This window comes from Aspergillus multicolor, assembly GCF_047715735.1.
Source record: "Aspergillus multicolor strain CBS 133.54 unplaced genomic scaffold BDW74scaffold_30, whole genome shotgun sequence".
Classification (NCBI taxonomy): Eukaryota; Fungi; Ascomycota; class Eurotiomycetes; order Eurotiales; family Aspergillaceae; genus Aspergillus; species Aspergillus multicolor.
The window spans coordinates 131,895-147,073 of NW_027395981.1; the positions used below are offsets into that span (position 1 = coordinate 131,895).

The following is a 15,179-nucleotide window of genomic DNA, read 5'->3' on the forward strand; positions in this document are numbered from 1 at the left end:
GCAAAAAGCCCACTGTGATCCATTTTCTTTATATTCTTTTTCAATAAATGCTCTTCCAACAAATACAAGCACAATAATTCAGAGGAAGAATGCCAGGCTCATAACCTGGAAGTCGCTGGATCGAAACCAGCTTGTGCTACTACAACTTTTTTTTGATTTTTCACCAAGAACACCCCTAAACTCGCCGCCAACCCTTCCCAAATGTTATCCCCCCACTTGCTTTTTATTACTCTTATAAGCTCCTGCTCATTCAGTATGACCAGCGGCAATGTATATCTAGCTCTTGAGACGAGTTTTCGGTCGCCGATGTCAATCCCGGCTCTGCAGGCCAGTCCGGTTCTCAACATTCGGGCAAGCACTCCGTGGTACTCCGTAGAAGTACGAGCGCACAGATCCCGGATCAAACTCGCTAATGGCCCGGTGTACTTCAATCTAGACAAGAATGCCTCTGGAGGTATTACCTTTGATCTCCAGTTACAACCAACCCCTGACTACCTAACGAGTAGACTGCTCCTGTAAGACACGATAGTTGCGATCCAGCGAGTTCCAGGCCATGAACCTCGCGAATTCCGGGTCAATTCTATTACTTCTAGTATTGGTTCAAGTATGGAGATGCTCGTCCTTTGATATCAAAATTTACAACCGGATTGTACCTCGGTGCGTTCATCGAGACGTAGATGACAGACAATTCTGTTGTGGATAACTGCAGCAGTGGCGGATATATGTATTTCGATTCGGGTCCATGTAGCCAACCGCATCCTTCTTGACAAGGCGTCTAGATCAGATATACCACCAGGGTCACCCGACCGATTTTGACTACCCTCACGATTGCAAGGACTTCCAAGATGACGGAAATCATAGTATGATCCAAGTTCCAAGGACTCGACGAGTGTCGGAAAATTTACGTTGAACCCTGGACCCACTACTGCTTTTGCTTCTACCCACCCTCTATGAACTCACCAGCAATCAATGCAATAGGCTCGGCGTTACATCTATATGTTCCTCGATAATGGTGTACTGGTCCTCGTCCTGATTGTGCAGTAATGACATGCACGACTTCTTTGTCCGAGACATTGTGTAACAAAGAATTAGGTAATCTACCCCGAGGGCTGCACTAGATGCTTGCTTAGCTCGGTCTTTTAGCTACTCCTTGTAATATAAGGAATGCTAAGATTTGACAGTTCCAATAAGCAGTTGATCCTCTCGCTGAAGCTCTGATGAACTTAAGGGTGCCAATGACTCAGACCTCTTCCTTCAACTGCCTGCCGTGGTGATATCCAATTGTTGAGCGTCTAATATTCTCGCACTTTGTTCTGTTACACAGTGGCTTGCCGGCTCAACCTACCCTACCTTATCTACTGCCAGCGCAATATCCATAGAGAGGTAGACTATAGCGAGTTGACATCATAAGTTTGGCTAATCAAATACCCCGGCGCTGCCCAGCTCCGACTACGTACTAAGTACCGACTCATTCATATCGCATTATTCGAGAACATCCCCATATCGAGAATGAAGCGTGAAATACCTCATCGGCCGTATACTCCAGATTCAGGGCCTGAATCTCCATCCTCGCTACATGAGTATAGAAGTAGTGAACATGGGCCCTATCTCCAGGATGGTTATTGGAGCAGGCAGCACACACCAGGAAGCCTGCTGCAGGGCATAGTCGATATGGGAAGGTATAGTACCTAACCTGCAAGGATACACTATGGAGATTGAAATAACCCACTGACCATACATCCCCTTAATAGCAACGGCATCCGCTTCTCAGTCTCGGACCTCTCCCCACCCCTCTCCCGCATCCTCCCAACCCTACACGCCTACCGACTCGGCATCTCCCTTTACGACTGCCAGTACGATCCCGAAACCGGCGAGCAGATCCCCATCCCCAACGAAATCATCGACAGCATCGTAGCAGCCCTCATCCGGTTCAAAATCGTCTGCGCTGATTTCGGGGTCCCGGACGGCAATATCCACGTTGTTGCGACAGAGGCAACGCGCGGCGCACTCAACTCGGCAGAGTTTCTTGAAGCCATTGTATCCTCCACCGGACTATCCGTCCAACTCCTGCGCAAAGAAGACGAAGGCCGAATCGGCGCCCTAGGCGTCGCAAGCGGATTCTCCGAAATCTCAGGGCTAATGATGGACCTCGGCGGCGGAAGCACACAGCTAACATGGATAATATCACGAGACGGGAATGTGAGGACAAGCCCTAGGGGCTCATTCAGCTTCCCCTACGGCGCGGCAGCGTTGACCCGAACAATCTCCGAGCTCACGCGCGACAAATCCAAGCACGAGGCCGAGAAGGCGCTCAACAACCTTCGCCAGGAGATGGTCTCCAATTTCCGAGACGCCTACAATAACCTTCAAATCCCTGGACCCTTGAGCGAAAAAGCAAAACACGACGGGGGGTTCACGATCTACCTATCTGGCGGCGGTTTCCGAGGCTGGGGATACCTCTTGCTTTCCGTGGACCAGGAGCACGGGCATCACTACCCGATTTCCCAGATCAACGGGTACGCCGTCGGCAAGGAGCGGTTCTCAAGTACAGAGGCGCTGGAGGACGTCGCGCGCGAAGCACATTCCATCTTCCGGGTTTCGGACCGGCGTCGGACACAAGTACCCGCCGTGGCATTTCTCGTCCAGGCCCTAACGAAAGCTATACCGCACGGCATCAGGGAGGCGCGATTCTGCCAGGGTGGCGTACGCGAGGGCGTCCTCTTCCGGCAACTCCTACCCAACATACGAGCTCTGGATCCGCTGGAGACTGCGACGGCAAGGTATGCGACGCCGTCGGTTACGGATCTGCAGACGCTGCTGCATAGCTGTATTCCGGATCCATCACAGAGCGTGAACGTGGATAGGGAGATCTCAATGGGGTTACGCTTCCCGTCGGCCATAAGCACACATGTCATCAATGCCTTTGCGAACATCATGTACGTGCACACGATCATGGAGAAGGAGTCTGCGTCTACGGCGGCATTGTACAGTACAAGCGTCGGTATCATGTCCTCCACGCACGGTGTGTCTCATGCAGATCGGGCACGGTTAGCTCTTATGCTAGAATCCCGGTATCTAGGCGAGCTTCCACCCCGCGAGCTCGAGTTCCGGGAGTGGCTGCGGCGGATCATCACCCCCGAAGAGGTCTGGTGGGCGTCGTATCTCGGACGCGTTGGATATCTAATTGGGCGCTTGTATCCAGTTGGGATCGTTGATGCGCGGAAACCGCGGATTGTGCTCTCGGCGGAGTGGGCGGGGGATCTTGGTAAGGATAATAATAAACGGGGGGTGCTACTGACGGTGTCTGTGAAGAAGATGGAGGATGATCCGGCGAAGCTGGGAGACGCGTTGAGGGGGAAGGTCGGGGTTGTGGAGAAGATTGGCAAGCGGAAGCATTGGATTGGGGGGAGGGAGGGGTGGGGGTTAAAGGTTAGGGTTGATGTTGTGGAGGAGGATATTTTGTGATTGCAGCCATCTTCTAGGGTTATGATATGGTCAAGATTGTCCGAAGATTGCATGGCTGTCGTTATTCTATGGGTATTTTCTTATGAGCTTCGATTTGAGAACCCCTAATACAGATTGTCGGTACCATACTGTTGCCCTCGTTATACCTACGTATGGTATACACAATGGCCATTACTGTCCCAAGGCCAGACGTACAGGGGTTCCGGACTCCTCTAGAAGATTCTAATTGAGGCTTAGAGGCATCTGTGCCATTTAGCTACAGTTATGCATAATCTGGGGGAATAGAAATCGGATGTCTGAGCCAAACAGTTCATATTCGGAGATAACTAAAACAGCCCTCGGCTGATGGATGGTTCATTGACCTCTGTTGCAGGTGCTGTACAGGTTCCAAGTTGTACTCTAACCTCGGGGGGTGGTGGAGATTTCTATTTTGCGTATGTTCAGACGCATTGCAGGCTGCTTCTGATCCATTCATTCGTGCATGATAGTGACAGCGTATAGCCACCAGGGCATAGCTGGCCTTCCGTACCAGAAATATATATATCTAGTACATATACCAGCAGATAGCGTCCAATAAATAGTACCGCAAAGAAACCAAGATCGAAATCACCAAAACATCTCTGACAGATAAGCAAGCCATCATCCAGCCCATTACTGCTCTCTCAGAGCCAAGGCCCAATGCACGCTCTTGAATTTGAGTGGTTAGTGGACCGCAGGGCGCCGGAGCGAAAACTCTGCGCCAATTTTTGCCCTATACAAACCCCATCCTCCACTAAGCAAGCACATACGACCACAGGGTGTGGAGAACAGGGCTTCCCGTCCGCTCAGCCGTACTTAAGCCACACGCCGGCTGGTTAGTAGTATGGTGGGTGACCACATGCGAATCCCAGCTGTTGTATGTTTTTGGCCTTTTTTTACCTGCAGATCACTCTCGTGGATATCCCTTGCGCCGCAGGCATATCTTTGGCTGCCGTTGTTGGCCATTTATCTGGAGATCTGGTGGCGTATTTTCCCGGCTTGCACGCTCATCTCGCTGCTAGCTCTAACCCTAACATGCCTCGGGCCGCCATGGTCGCAGTGGGTATTTCGGCACCAGAGGGAAAGGCTTACTGCGATAGCCATTTCGTCGGGGGTTTGGATATCGCTGCAGAGAATTCTAACTCGAGCGTGACGTTTAGCGGCGACGAGGATGCGGTCACGGAGGCGATACAATTCTTCCAAACGCGTGGGATCTTTTTTCGCGGCGGCTCAAGGTCGACACGGCCTACCACCGTATGCATATGACTCCTTGCGCCGGTCCGTATTTGGATTCCCTTGATGCCTGCGGCATTGAGCCTTGTCAGGAAGCAAATACCGCTCGCTCAGCGGCCACCAGCTACAGGGTCAGACCGTCTTCCCGGCTGTGGGTGATATAAGCGCCGCTGTTGAGGCCATCAGACTCGTATTCGCCAGTATCTATTAGAGGACTCCATGCAGGTTGTGCAACTGACAAATCTAAAAATCACCCGGCCAGCGGCATTTAATATTGACGATGCGGCCATGGAGACCATATTTAGTCTTTCCCCCATTGCCACAACTAACGACACTGTTCGTGCCGAGCGGGCGTGCTACTCTAGTATCAGATTAAGCCCATGGGTCTCCACGCACAAGGCTGCATATCTGCGCAGCCTGATAGCCCAATCCCGACAGCCTGAACATTGTCGTAATGAATCATACAATCTTGTGAGTGTGGACGAGTACCACTTTTACTCCAATCTCTCGCGAGTGGGGTACAACTATTCAGTCCCATTCCACGGCGTCTTCGACATCCAACGCAAGCCCGGACACTGCGCTATCATTTGAGACACTGCATGCCGGTGTGCAAACGGGACGCTGGTTATCATCAGAGGGATGACATGGCCAGTGCATAAGCTTGCTCAGGAGATAGCTAAATTCGCGGCTTACCGTTTTGGCGATATGCGGGCCTTTTGCACGTTTGAAGAATATGCAGCCTTCCAACAGCCTCATGCAGGCGCTGTGTCTGGTGCTATCAGCATACTCTCTCTCGCAGATCTAGACGATCTCTACCTTGCCAAGGTGACCCCTGAAGGGTTCGAGGCTCACAAGGCACGTACCAATGCACAGACCTTGATTTGGGTTATGTGTGGATCAAGTCAGAGAATCCGGCAATGCATATTCAGATGTACGACTTGGATCCTAATTTGGCAAACTGCACTCGGCCTGCCACAGCTACTGACCTGACAAATGCATTGCTCCAGCAGGTAGCTCTTCATAGTTGGGGGAATGATGCCTCCCTGTTATGGACAGCAGAGCCTGAGTTATATGTCCGCGGTGGACGGCAGCTTATTCCGCGACTGGTCCCTGGCCGCGAGAAGAATGTCAGATACAATTCTTGATACCGCGCTGTTTGAACGACCATTGATCCCTCCAGCGCGAGCTTGGAGCTTGGGGGTAGCGACAACAGCATGCTTATCCTCTGCCAGTTATCGCCTTTGGCCCTCCTTCTGGGTCCAGCTACCAAATGTCAAACATTGCGTGTGACCCATTCAGTGCTACAGCTGTATTTGCAGCCTTTGCGGGCTTTCTCTGAGTATGCGCGGTATTGACATTGGTACTGGAGATACAGTGGTGGCTTTGTCCACTTCCAAGACATTGCCTGCAAGAGTCCCTGCTGTATAGTGTATTTCTCTTGCAATGCCGCCCACACCAGAAACTCTTGTGTTTTTTGCCACTAATCTCATTGCAGTGCAGACTCTGAGTTATGCTTTGACAGATAGCACTCCCTTGTTCCATGGGGTAGATGCAGCAGTGCAGCAGGCTATTCAAGCTAGGGCTTCCAAAGATGATGCCAATGTAATGTTCACTACAAATGAAACTTGCCAGAAAGAGCGCCTCGGTTGCACATGGAGTGTAACAAGTCCATGGCATCACGCGACACTTTTCCTTTTGTCAGTTTTGCCCAAAATCCAAGTTTGGATGCTCTTTGCCATGGCATTCTTGAATCCCTCCCTCTTGCTTGCCTACGCCTGGACAAATCAGCACTCCTAAGCCACAAGGTCAATGAGAATATCAGCACTAGTCAGATAGCACAGGTGGCAGACCTTTATAACAAGCACTTGGTGGCGTCCAATCCGCGGCTTTGTCAGTGGAATGCACTCTACTTGGTGCAGTGTCCTCACATGCCCTCTCCAGGAACTGCTGTCTGTTGTGGACTGGAATGCTTCTAATGCCGTCACAGCCTGAATCAGCCCATTGACTCTGGCATCACTTTTCATGCCGACAAGACATATCTGCTTGTTGCCATGGCCGTTGCCATGGGGCAGTCTCTTGCAGGCTGGATGATTGCACATGGCGCGGCACATTGTTCTCAGCAGCCACACACAACCTGCACCCCAAGTTTGTAGAGGAAATGCAAGACAAATACAATGTAAATATGATGGCATTCCAGATGGACATCACCTTGCGAGACTCACTCCACTCTGCATACTCAAGCATTCTTATCAGCACAGAGGAATTGTATAGTATAATCTTTATCTGTTCCTCACCTAGCTTATTCAGCAAATATCTCCTATACTAATCTAGGTTGTAGATCCTAAGAAACTTCCCTAGGCACAAACTATATGCTCGCAGGGAATCACGCAATGTTTATCCAAGATCCTGAGTAGCACACAAAAGTTTGAGTCTACAAGCCTGTGAATGCTGTTTCTTATTAGTTGCGCGGATTATATAGTCTTTATTTAGGAAATCTGCCAGTCACCACCTACAAATTTATACTCATCCACTAGCTCATTCTGCTGATCTACTAGTTGTACAAGGAGAAACTACTCCATAATTATGCTTGCCGAAACTAAAAAGCCAACTGGTCCAGCAATCTCATGTTTTTGAAAGTACTGTTTGCCCGAGCAAAAGGAATCTTTAGCTTATTACTGCAGAAGTGGAGGGCTGTGTTCTCGAGTTGCACAAAGCATCCTCGCTACCAATACCATAATAAAGCTGCGTAAGAAAGCAAGCACTAGTAGAGTTCTGGCAATGCTCCATAAAATGCCCGTATATCTCTTAGACTGGAATTGTACAATCTGTAATTATTGGCTGCTCAAACAGCTTTAACCTCCATTTCTTTGACCCTACTTTTGCTTGCAATTCTGGTGCCTGGTTTGACTGGCATTTTCTTTTCAGTAATTCTGGCATGTGTACATCTGAATTATATCTTGCTGCCTGCTCGTGGGAGGCTCTTGGTATCAGTCAAGTGGTTGCTTAGGCTAGGATTCTGATCATGTAGAAAGTAGGGGGCTTCCCTCGGAAGTTGACTCTGGCTACCATGTCATTCATCTATTTTTCTTGTTAGCGCTCTGATTATTTCATACAGCATTAACATCTATACCTGACATCCGTGGTTGATCCAAGGCTTGTTTCTCTCCATTAGAATAGATCTGGGCGCTGTTGTATTAGGGCAAGGGAGACTAGCTGGCAACGCTTCATACAGAACGTCACTATTCTCTACAGAATTAGATAGGGACTGGTATGTCCCAGAAATGGGACCGTTTCAACAATCTCTTTGTGTGAGAGGTTCTAGACACCCTTCCGGTCTAGACCTTGTTGCATATTAATGTAAATCGGTGTTTCTTTGCATTGTATGTTCTTGTTCAAACAGTAAGCTAACTCCTGATACATGGAAAGACCCTGCTGTAGAGACTGTCAGTTGCCGAGACCAGTCGTCCCATGTGCCGCAGGGTTGGGAGCTCGGGGATGACTATTCCAGGATTGTGAGGGTATGGCCAAAACCGTTCATATGCTGTGCCCCGGTAGGCGAACCGGGCGAACCGAGACATCATGACAGGGAAACACACAGTGAGAACACCTCTAGTGTCATTAAATGAGTTGATGATGTTTGGTAAATAATGTATTATTGTTGATTCATGCTGTCAATTCGTATCATCCCTAAACTAGCAGAGCTTTTGCTTTCAACTGTCCCTTTAAGGCTAAATATAAACATACTGCTTATGTCCTCTGGCTGTACTCCACCTCGCATGCCTCAATATCTTCCTTCTTAGCACCCTCCAGATCATCAGTTGCGCCAAATGCGTTGACATCAGGTGCGAGTATATTTCCGTACCGGCCTACCGTATGCCACGGAAGCGAAAACAACTCGTCCGTGCTCTCAAGCGGCCTGCCAGCCACCTCAGGCCAGCCAAACAAACCGCTGCACTGAAGGCGAAAAACCCAAAGTTCTGCAACGCCAAAAGCATTACAGGCACAGCCTTGGTGTTGCCGTACTGGTTCGCAAAGTACAGACACATCGTTAGCGAGGAACCCAAAGCCTGAAGCCGGAGGGGCCAGATCTCGCCTTGACAAGATACTGGAACGAGTTCCAGCCCATCGTCCAGCCGACACCGGAGATATACATCATCGCGACTGCACCGACGGCGGCTTGCTTTTCGGTGCTGATCAGGTCCCCTGCTTCTAGTCTTTTGAAATCATCTGGAGCAAAATACCGGCATACAGCGAGCGACGTCTACCGATGAGGTCAATTAGGAAGAAAGCTCAGAGATATGCGGAGATAAATTTCACCACGCTCAGGCTGCAGGTCGCGAACAGTTTCTCAGACTGCCCAGTTTTATCCAGCGCGCTGAAAAGCCCGACGGCGTAGATGCTGATTGCGCTGGCCCCGGACCACTGTCCAAGTTGTTGCGACATGAACCCGAGCATCAGGTGATATCTGTTGATGGGTATCATCAGAAGCTGCGAATTCTGCCAAACTTTGAGAGTCCACGTAATGCTTCCTGTTCGCGGTCGAGTTGCTGGCGTATGCCCAGTACCTCCTCTTGGACGAACGGATGGGTCTCAGGCAGTTGCCTCAGAACACACAGAGCTTTAAGAGCCTCTCTGGCTTACCCTTGAGGATGAGGTAACGGGGAGTTTCCGGGATAGTGAAAGACATGCTCAGTAGCATTCTATTTTCCCCTACTACGGTAGCCTGGTTCGGAGCAACGAAAGAGAACAAGGGGTTGCGAGCAAGCTTACCCAGCGAAGCCAAAATGGGCAGTTTGTGGTGCCACCCATTGGTATCGAGAACTGTCGGGCATATTGAGCGACGAGCCCTAATTGCTGAAATGCGCAAACAAACCGAGCCAGCAAAGATGGCATGCCAATGCCAACACCAGGATTCGAGCAATGTTTCCATAACTCAGGACCACAATAATGAAGCCGATGAGCCACAAGAAGCAGAGGATCTGCAGGCTCTTCGCACGCCCGACTTTGTCACAGACCACAAAGGCAAAGGACGCACCATCAATGGATCCTAGCTGAGCCCTGCTGGTGATGTTGGAAAGACGATCGGCTTGCTCCTGCTCCGAGCCACCTTCGAGAGGGAACTCATTCTTGAAGCTCTGCAGGCTTTAGTAGACCTATTCTTGGGCTAATATCAACTAGGGCTAAGATACTCGCCTGGTATGCCTAAGATTGTCAAGCCTTATGCCGCCGGGGCTTAATACTTGCCGCATGGGCCACGGCCCGCTTATATACACGGTGTAGTAGTGTTCGGTGCGGGGACGAGTCCATCCAAGTGCTAGTGGTTATTGGCAGTCTTGTAGCTATAGAATCCCTTGGCAGTGTCAATTCTGCATTTTGGAGACGTCAAGACTCCAAGATTTGAGAATGGATGGTTTAGCGGCTGGAAAATCTGGAGAAGCAAGACCTTAGAGGCTGTTGCCCACGTATCCCTCCCCATAGCTGTTTGTAGATGGATAGAACTCACCGATGAGGATATCAACAAAAACGCTTCGACAAAGCATGAACCTCGCGAAGTATCAGGCAGGTTCAGTTCATTCCCGTAAGCTGATAACATTGACCAGCAACCCGCCCCCCTCGCGTTGTGGATGTTGTTACTCGACATACTATTCTGTCGTTGATGGCCCCGAGCCCCGCCTGGGTATGAGACCCAGGGACCGAAGAAGGGTCTTTAACCTGGCCGCTGTCACAGGCCTATTTAGTAAGTCTCTCTAATAAGCCCGTGTGCATTTAACCCCTAGGATCAGGTGTTCCTATGTCCAAGGCCTCCCCTAGTGCTATTTTATAGTGGTAGGTGATCCTATCGTGCAAAAACTGCAACCACATTTCTTTTGCCTAATCCAGACGTTACCACACTGTGCGGTCTGCCACAGAGGCTCCAGCGTTACCTATCCTGCTTAGGCTGTACCTAGCCTTCTTGTTCCGGCCAGGCAGGACGAAGGAGCAGATTAGGCCACGCGAAGAATATGACTATTCTGGCAGTTTCCCCATCCTTTCAGGCCAATTGTCCCAGCTAATCAAACTCGTAGCAGAAAGCCCTTGCCGGGGTACTGTAAGGGCTCATCACTTTTTGTCAGATAAACACCAACTGGTCCACTTCCCACGATGCTCGGCTGGTCAAGGCGCTTAGCTTTGTCTCTTTAAATCCGTAGGGCCAGTTGCAGTCTCTGAGAATACGACGCTCTTATTTCATTGGCTAGGGCTTTTTGACAGGCAGCTCAGCTTTAAATATCACGTCATTAGGGTTGCCTCTAAGCCCCTAATATAGGTCCATGAAAAGGAATCTCAGACTCTGTTAGCAGATAATTTGGTCAAAGCCGCACTTAAAATGAGACCTTCAAGCAGTGCAGGCAACCATGCTGAAGGTGGGCGGTCCTATTTGCTAGAGCTCGAATATCTCGATATAGACTTATGGAATTGTGATCGTCTTCGCTTCTTGTAGACACTGCTAGTGATCTGCCAGCCTATCCTGTATTATCGAGTACAGCAGATTTGAATATTAAATAAGACATGCTTTTCTGTTCTTTTCAACCAGTTCCCAAGTGCACGTTAGCATGCACACCGTCGGACAACTACCCTGGGATGAGCCCAGCAGGCATCTCTTGCTTCAGTCATATCCATAACAAAGATACCCGCCCTGTGTATTCATAATCTGTCCAATAGTAGCATTGGGCATGATCTCGAACGAAGAAAGCTCGTAGTGGAGAGTAGCATTCTGCCAGCCACCAGCAGGCTCTACATTCGCGGTCTGGTTCAATGTCGGACCGCTGATATCGTACAGCCGGTTTAAGGGGTCTTGCTTTTGCCATAGCCACCAGATCCGGTCGACGTACATGTGGTGCATGAAAAAGATGGGGTCGCCGGGGGAGGATTTGATGTCGGACATCTACCAAGGTACTTGTTAGATTGGTGGCTGGAGGGGGGAAGGGTAACAGGGGGTTATAGTTGGACTCACCACGCCCCCGATATAGGTATGAACCCCCTTATGCGGAATGTTCGAAATGCAATCCCACCACGGCGAGTAAGTGTTATAAGCATTGCACATATCTAGCATGGCACTGTTCGCATTTGCAATTGCATTCTCGTTGTCCCAAGCCCGACGCAGGCAGTAGTCAGTATCCTCGTCTTCAGGACCGATATGAAGCGTCATGTTTGCGAACCGGCCATCCGTGACACAGAGATCTGATCCTGTCCCGTTGCCTCCAAACGCATCAGGCCCCCACATGGGTGACTGCCACATGTTCCCGCTGTCGGCGTCGAGCTGCTCGTTCCACCAGGGTATGGAGCCGGTGTAGCCGCATTCGTCGCGCAGGAGGTGTTCGTAGACGTGCATGTAGTAGCGGTGCCAGGGGAGGAATTGGCCCTATAGTTCCAGGAATAAACATCGTACCTATGGCATAAAGAAAGAAAGGGACCAAGTAGGAGACGTACCACATGGTGAATGATATCCGCATACGCCGTATTCGTCATACCCCGATGAAGAGCCTGCAGATCGCTGAAGCGGCTTGTTGTTGCAGTCAACCCGGATTGCGCAGGCTTTTCCATGAGACACTGGAGAGCGTCGAGGAACTCCTGCTGTTGTTGCCCGCTCAAGTGCCGCCATTCCTTGCGGATTGTCATATTATCCTCGGTGCATCCATTGCTGAAGAAGCCGTCGATGGCGTCCGAGTTCGATGCACGCTTCTCTGGCTCTCCTGATGGGAGACGAGTAGTTGCGCTGGCAGTAGCGACTAGTCCCAAGAGGACACTGCGCATTAGATATCTCATTGCGTCGGTTTGGGAGTAGTGGAAGCCGGAAGCGGTACAGACAACGATCAGTAGCAGGAGAAGGTATTGCTTCTATCGCAGCTGAGTATGCCGATAAATAGAGAAATAAACCTTGTTTATATACTTTGCGGTTTAGGGGGTTGAGCGTCTCCAGCTCTGCTAATCTCGAGACTGATGCTATCGAACCTGAAACCTATACTGACCAAAATCCCTTTTTAACCACGTAAGCCTACCCCCGCCTTATAAAGTTCTACTTACCTTGCATACTCATCTACCCTCAGCCACATCGCGGAAGACATCCGGATTGGAGCCCCAGACGACAAGAAAAAGACTCCTTAATGGAGATGGATCCGTGGCGGTTTCTGGCTTGTGGGCGGCCGTGTGTGAATACTAACTTCAATCCAGACTACTAGGCCAATTCTGCTCTTGTAATACCTAGTCTCTATTTCCGTTCATGCAGGAAACAACGTGGTAAGCGGTAGGCTCCACTGGTTTCTCGAGGTCCAGCCCTGCGGATTCCACGCGGCTGACACCCACTTCGTTCAGCCCTAAGAGACAATCGAGCAGAGATAACGTGGCCAGCTACGTATGCAGCTGCCTAGCGCTCTCCAGGGAGCCCCAAGCAATTTGTAACCGGCGATTGTATTGGATCATATTGAATCATATTGAATCGTATCGGAGATGATCTGTGGAATGCAGAAGCGGCTACAGGGCGAGGTCGTGTAGATTCGATACCCGCGGTCGAGCGCTATTTCGAAAGCGGCAGGCGGTCGCTATGGCAGAATACTTCCCAATTGCTTCGGTCCCGACTCGCGATGCGCGATATTGCCAGCCAGCCCGATTAGATATTGATTTTGCCAGGACAGGATCTAGGGCTTCCGGACTCCCCTCCCTTCGAAGGTCTTTCTCGTTTGAAAACATTTGATCATCGGTTCGTCGCCTTCGCCCTGCGGCTATTCGCCACAATGGGCACTGGCCAACGCGAACCCCCCGTGGTTCAACCAGCTTCCTCGTTGCCTCCCCCGTGGAGCAGGAGGAGAAAAGCAGAATCACTCACTTGCTGATGTTACGCTAGATGAATCAGAAGAGCCAATACCGCCTGAGCATTTCCACGGGTGGATGCGGGCGGAGGCAGCTGGCCAGCTCTGTCATTCGTTGCTCATCTCCAGATCCACTTGCGCCGGTTACCGGAAATCACGTTACAGCTCTTCATGGAGGAGCGAGACCTCTGGTATTCGGAGACTAGAAACGGAAACGGAGAACAATACAAGAGGTGATTGTGTGTCACGTGTCCGCTAGCGAGCGCGCTGACTCATCCATCAGCTGGCGGGCTGGCACCAACGGCGAGTATACAGGTCATCCGAGCTACCCGCGGAGCTCATATGAGCGTCACCCCCACCACGTGATGCCAAGGCCATTATTAAGCAATAACATCTTAAGCAAGGTTAAAAAAAAAATACTAAAACTTTTTAAAATCTAAGATTCTTTTTTTTTATTATTTTTAAAGATATAAATATCCTAAGCAGTTAATAACTACTTACTAACTACTTTATTATTTTTTTACAAGCATGGAGTTTTATACACCTATAATTAATCTTAATAATTATATTAGCCTAGAGCTCCTCAACAATAAACTAGGTGTTATAAGTATAACTAAAATTAATTACTTAATAAGTGGTTAAAAACTAATAAGTACCTTAAAAAGAATAAATTTTAATTTCTCTTACCCAGGCTAAAAGTAACCCTCTTATTACTTTTATTTTAAAGTATATTAATAATTTACCTAAATATTTTATAAGTAATATTTATGGCTATGCATATATTATTGCTAGTGGGGGCCAATTACAAGCAAAATTAAAGGTAATAATGCATGATATAAGCACTTTTTAAGTGGTTAGTAACTAGTTAGATACTAATAATTACTTAAATATAATATATAAAGTTCCAGAAATATGGGGTAAAGTAACTAGTATTTTATTTATTTTTAAACTACCAGGTTAGGAAGTTCCCTATAAAATGCTTTAGTATTTATTATTATAAATTCCTAGCCCTGTAACTTAAGGCATATTATTATATAACTATTAATAAGAGGATATAGGAGGAGATTTAAAAGTATTAAAGTAATATATAATTACTTAAGAATAATATAAGCAAGAGAAATACTTATAGGTAAATTACTAGCTAGTAAGCAGTTTTTAAGTAGTTACTAATATACTTTAGCTATTATTAGTTAAAGGTTATATTCTTTTAGCAGGGCAATGCATGTATAAATTAGATTTTATACTATAAACCTGTTTTTAAAAGGTATACTTAGATAGTAAGTAACTAAGGATCCTAAGTACTTAATAACTACTTACTAACTACTTATAAAATATAAATAGCATATATACTTTATATATTAAATATGTTAATAATACTGGGGAGCCTTTAAGCAAGTATTATTAAATACCTATTTAGGGCCATACTACTTTAGACCTTTAATTCCTTAAGGACCTTTTTAATAATAATACCATACCACTAAGTAAGGAATGTGGTTTATTTAAACTAATATATTCGCGGAGGCAGTTTTATGGTAAGTGATTATTAAGTAGTTATAAACTAGTTTCTAATTACTTTATAGCGCGAGATTACCCACAAGGGCTAGGGAAACTGGTATATTT

At 48.3% G+C, this 15,179-nt stretch overlaps 3 protein-coding genes and 1 non-coding gene across 4 annotated transcripts; 2 read left to right on the forward strand and 2 right to left on the reverse strand.

Annotated features, from left to right (window-relative positions):
• Window positions 1-67: 67 nt before the first annotated feature.
• Window positions 68-139, forward strand: BDW74DRAFT_t172. Its single transcript has one exon. It is a non-coding gene; the product is annotated as a tRNA-Met (tRNA).
• A 1,476-nt stretch (window positions 140-1,615) lies between these two features.
• BDW74DRAFT_170173 (putative transcription regulator (RTG2)) lies at window positions 1,616-3,465 on the forward strand (the record flags this gene model as incomplete). Its single annotated transcript, XM_073727120.1, has 2 exons — window positions 1,616-1,665; window positions 1,752-3,465. 2 exons carry the CDS (start codon window positions 1,616-1,618, stop codon window positions 3,463-3,465), a joined length of 1,764 nt encoding a protein of 587 aa, XP_073580191.1.
• A 4,998-nt stretch (window positions 3,466-8,463) lies between these two features.
• BDW74DRAFT_181752 (uncharacterized protein) lies at window positions 8,464-9,403 on the reverse strand (the record flags this gene model as incomplete). The annotated part of the gene is made up of 5 exons (XM_073730088.1): window positions 8,464-8,632; window positions 8,686-8,738; window positions 8,816-8,977; window positions 9,034-9,305; window positions 9,358-9,403. 5 exons carry the CDS (start codon window positions 9,401-9,403, stop codon window positions 8,464-8,466), a joined length of 702 nt encoding a protein of 233 aa, XP_073580192.1.
• A 1,750-nt stretch (window positions 9,404-11,153) lies between these two features.
• BDW74DRAFT_83780 (tyrosinase family protein) lies at window positions 11,154-12,871 on the reverse strand. The gene is made up of 3 exons (XM_073733855.1): window positions 12,184-12,871; window positions 11,708-12,115; window positions 11,154-11,638 (listed from the first exon to the last, which is right to left on the reverse strand). The coding sequence occupies exons 1-3, from the start codon at window positions 12,517-12,519 to the stop codon at window positions 11,360-11,362; spliced, it is 1,023 nt and encodes a 340-aa protein (XP_073580193.1). The 5' UTR covers window positions 12,520-12,871; the 3' UTR covers window positions 11,154-11,359.
• Window positions 12,872-15,179: the final 2,308 nt, after the last annotated feature.

Bases quoted from the DNA above. Each gene is read 5' to 3' on its own strand.
- BDW74DRAFT_83780 (XM_073733855.1), bottom strand. From the start codon at position 12,519: ATGAGATATCTAATGCGCAGTGTCCTCTTGGGACTAGTCGCTACTGCC. The intron at 12,116-12,183 runs GTACGTCTCCTA...CTGGAACTATAG, and splicing joins CGGATATCATTCACCATGTG to GGCCAATTCCTCCCCTGGCA. The intron at 11,639-11,707 runs GTGAGTCCAACT...GTACCTTGGTAG, and splicing joins ATACCTATATCGGGGGCGTG to ATGTCCGACATCAAATCCTC.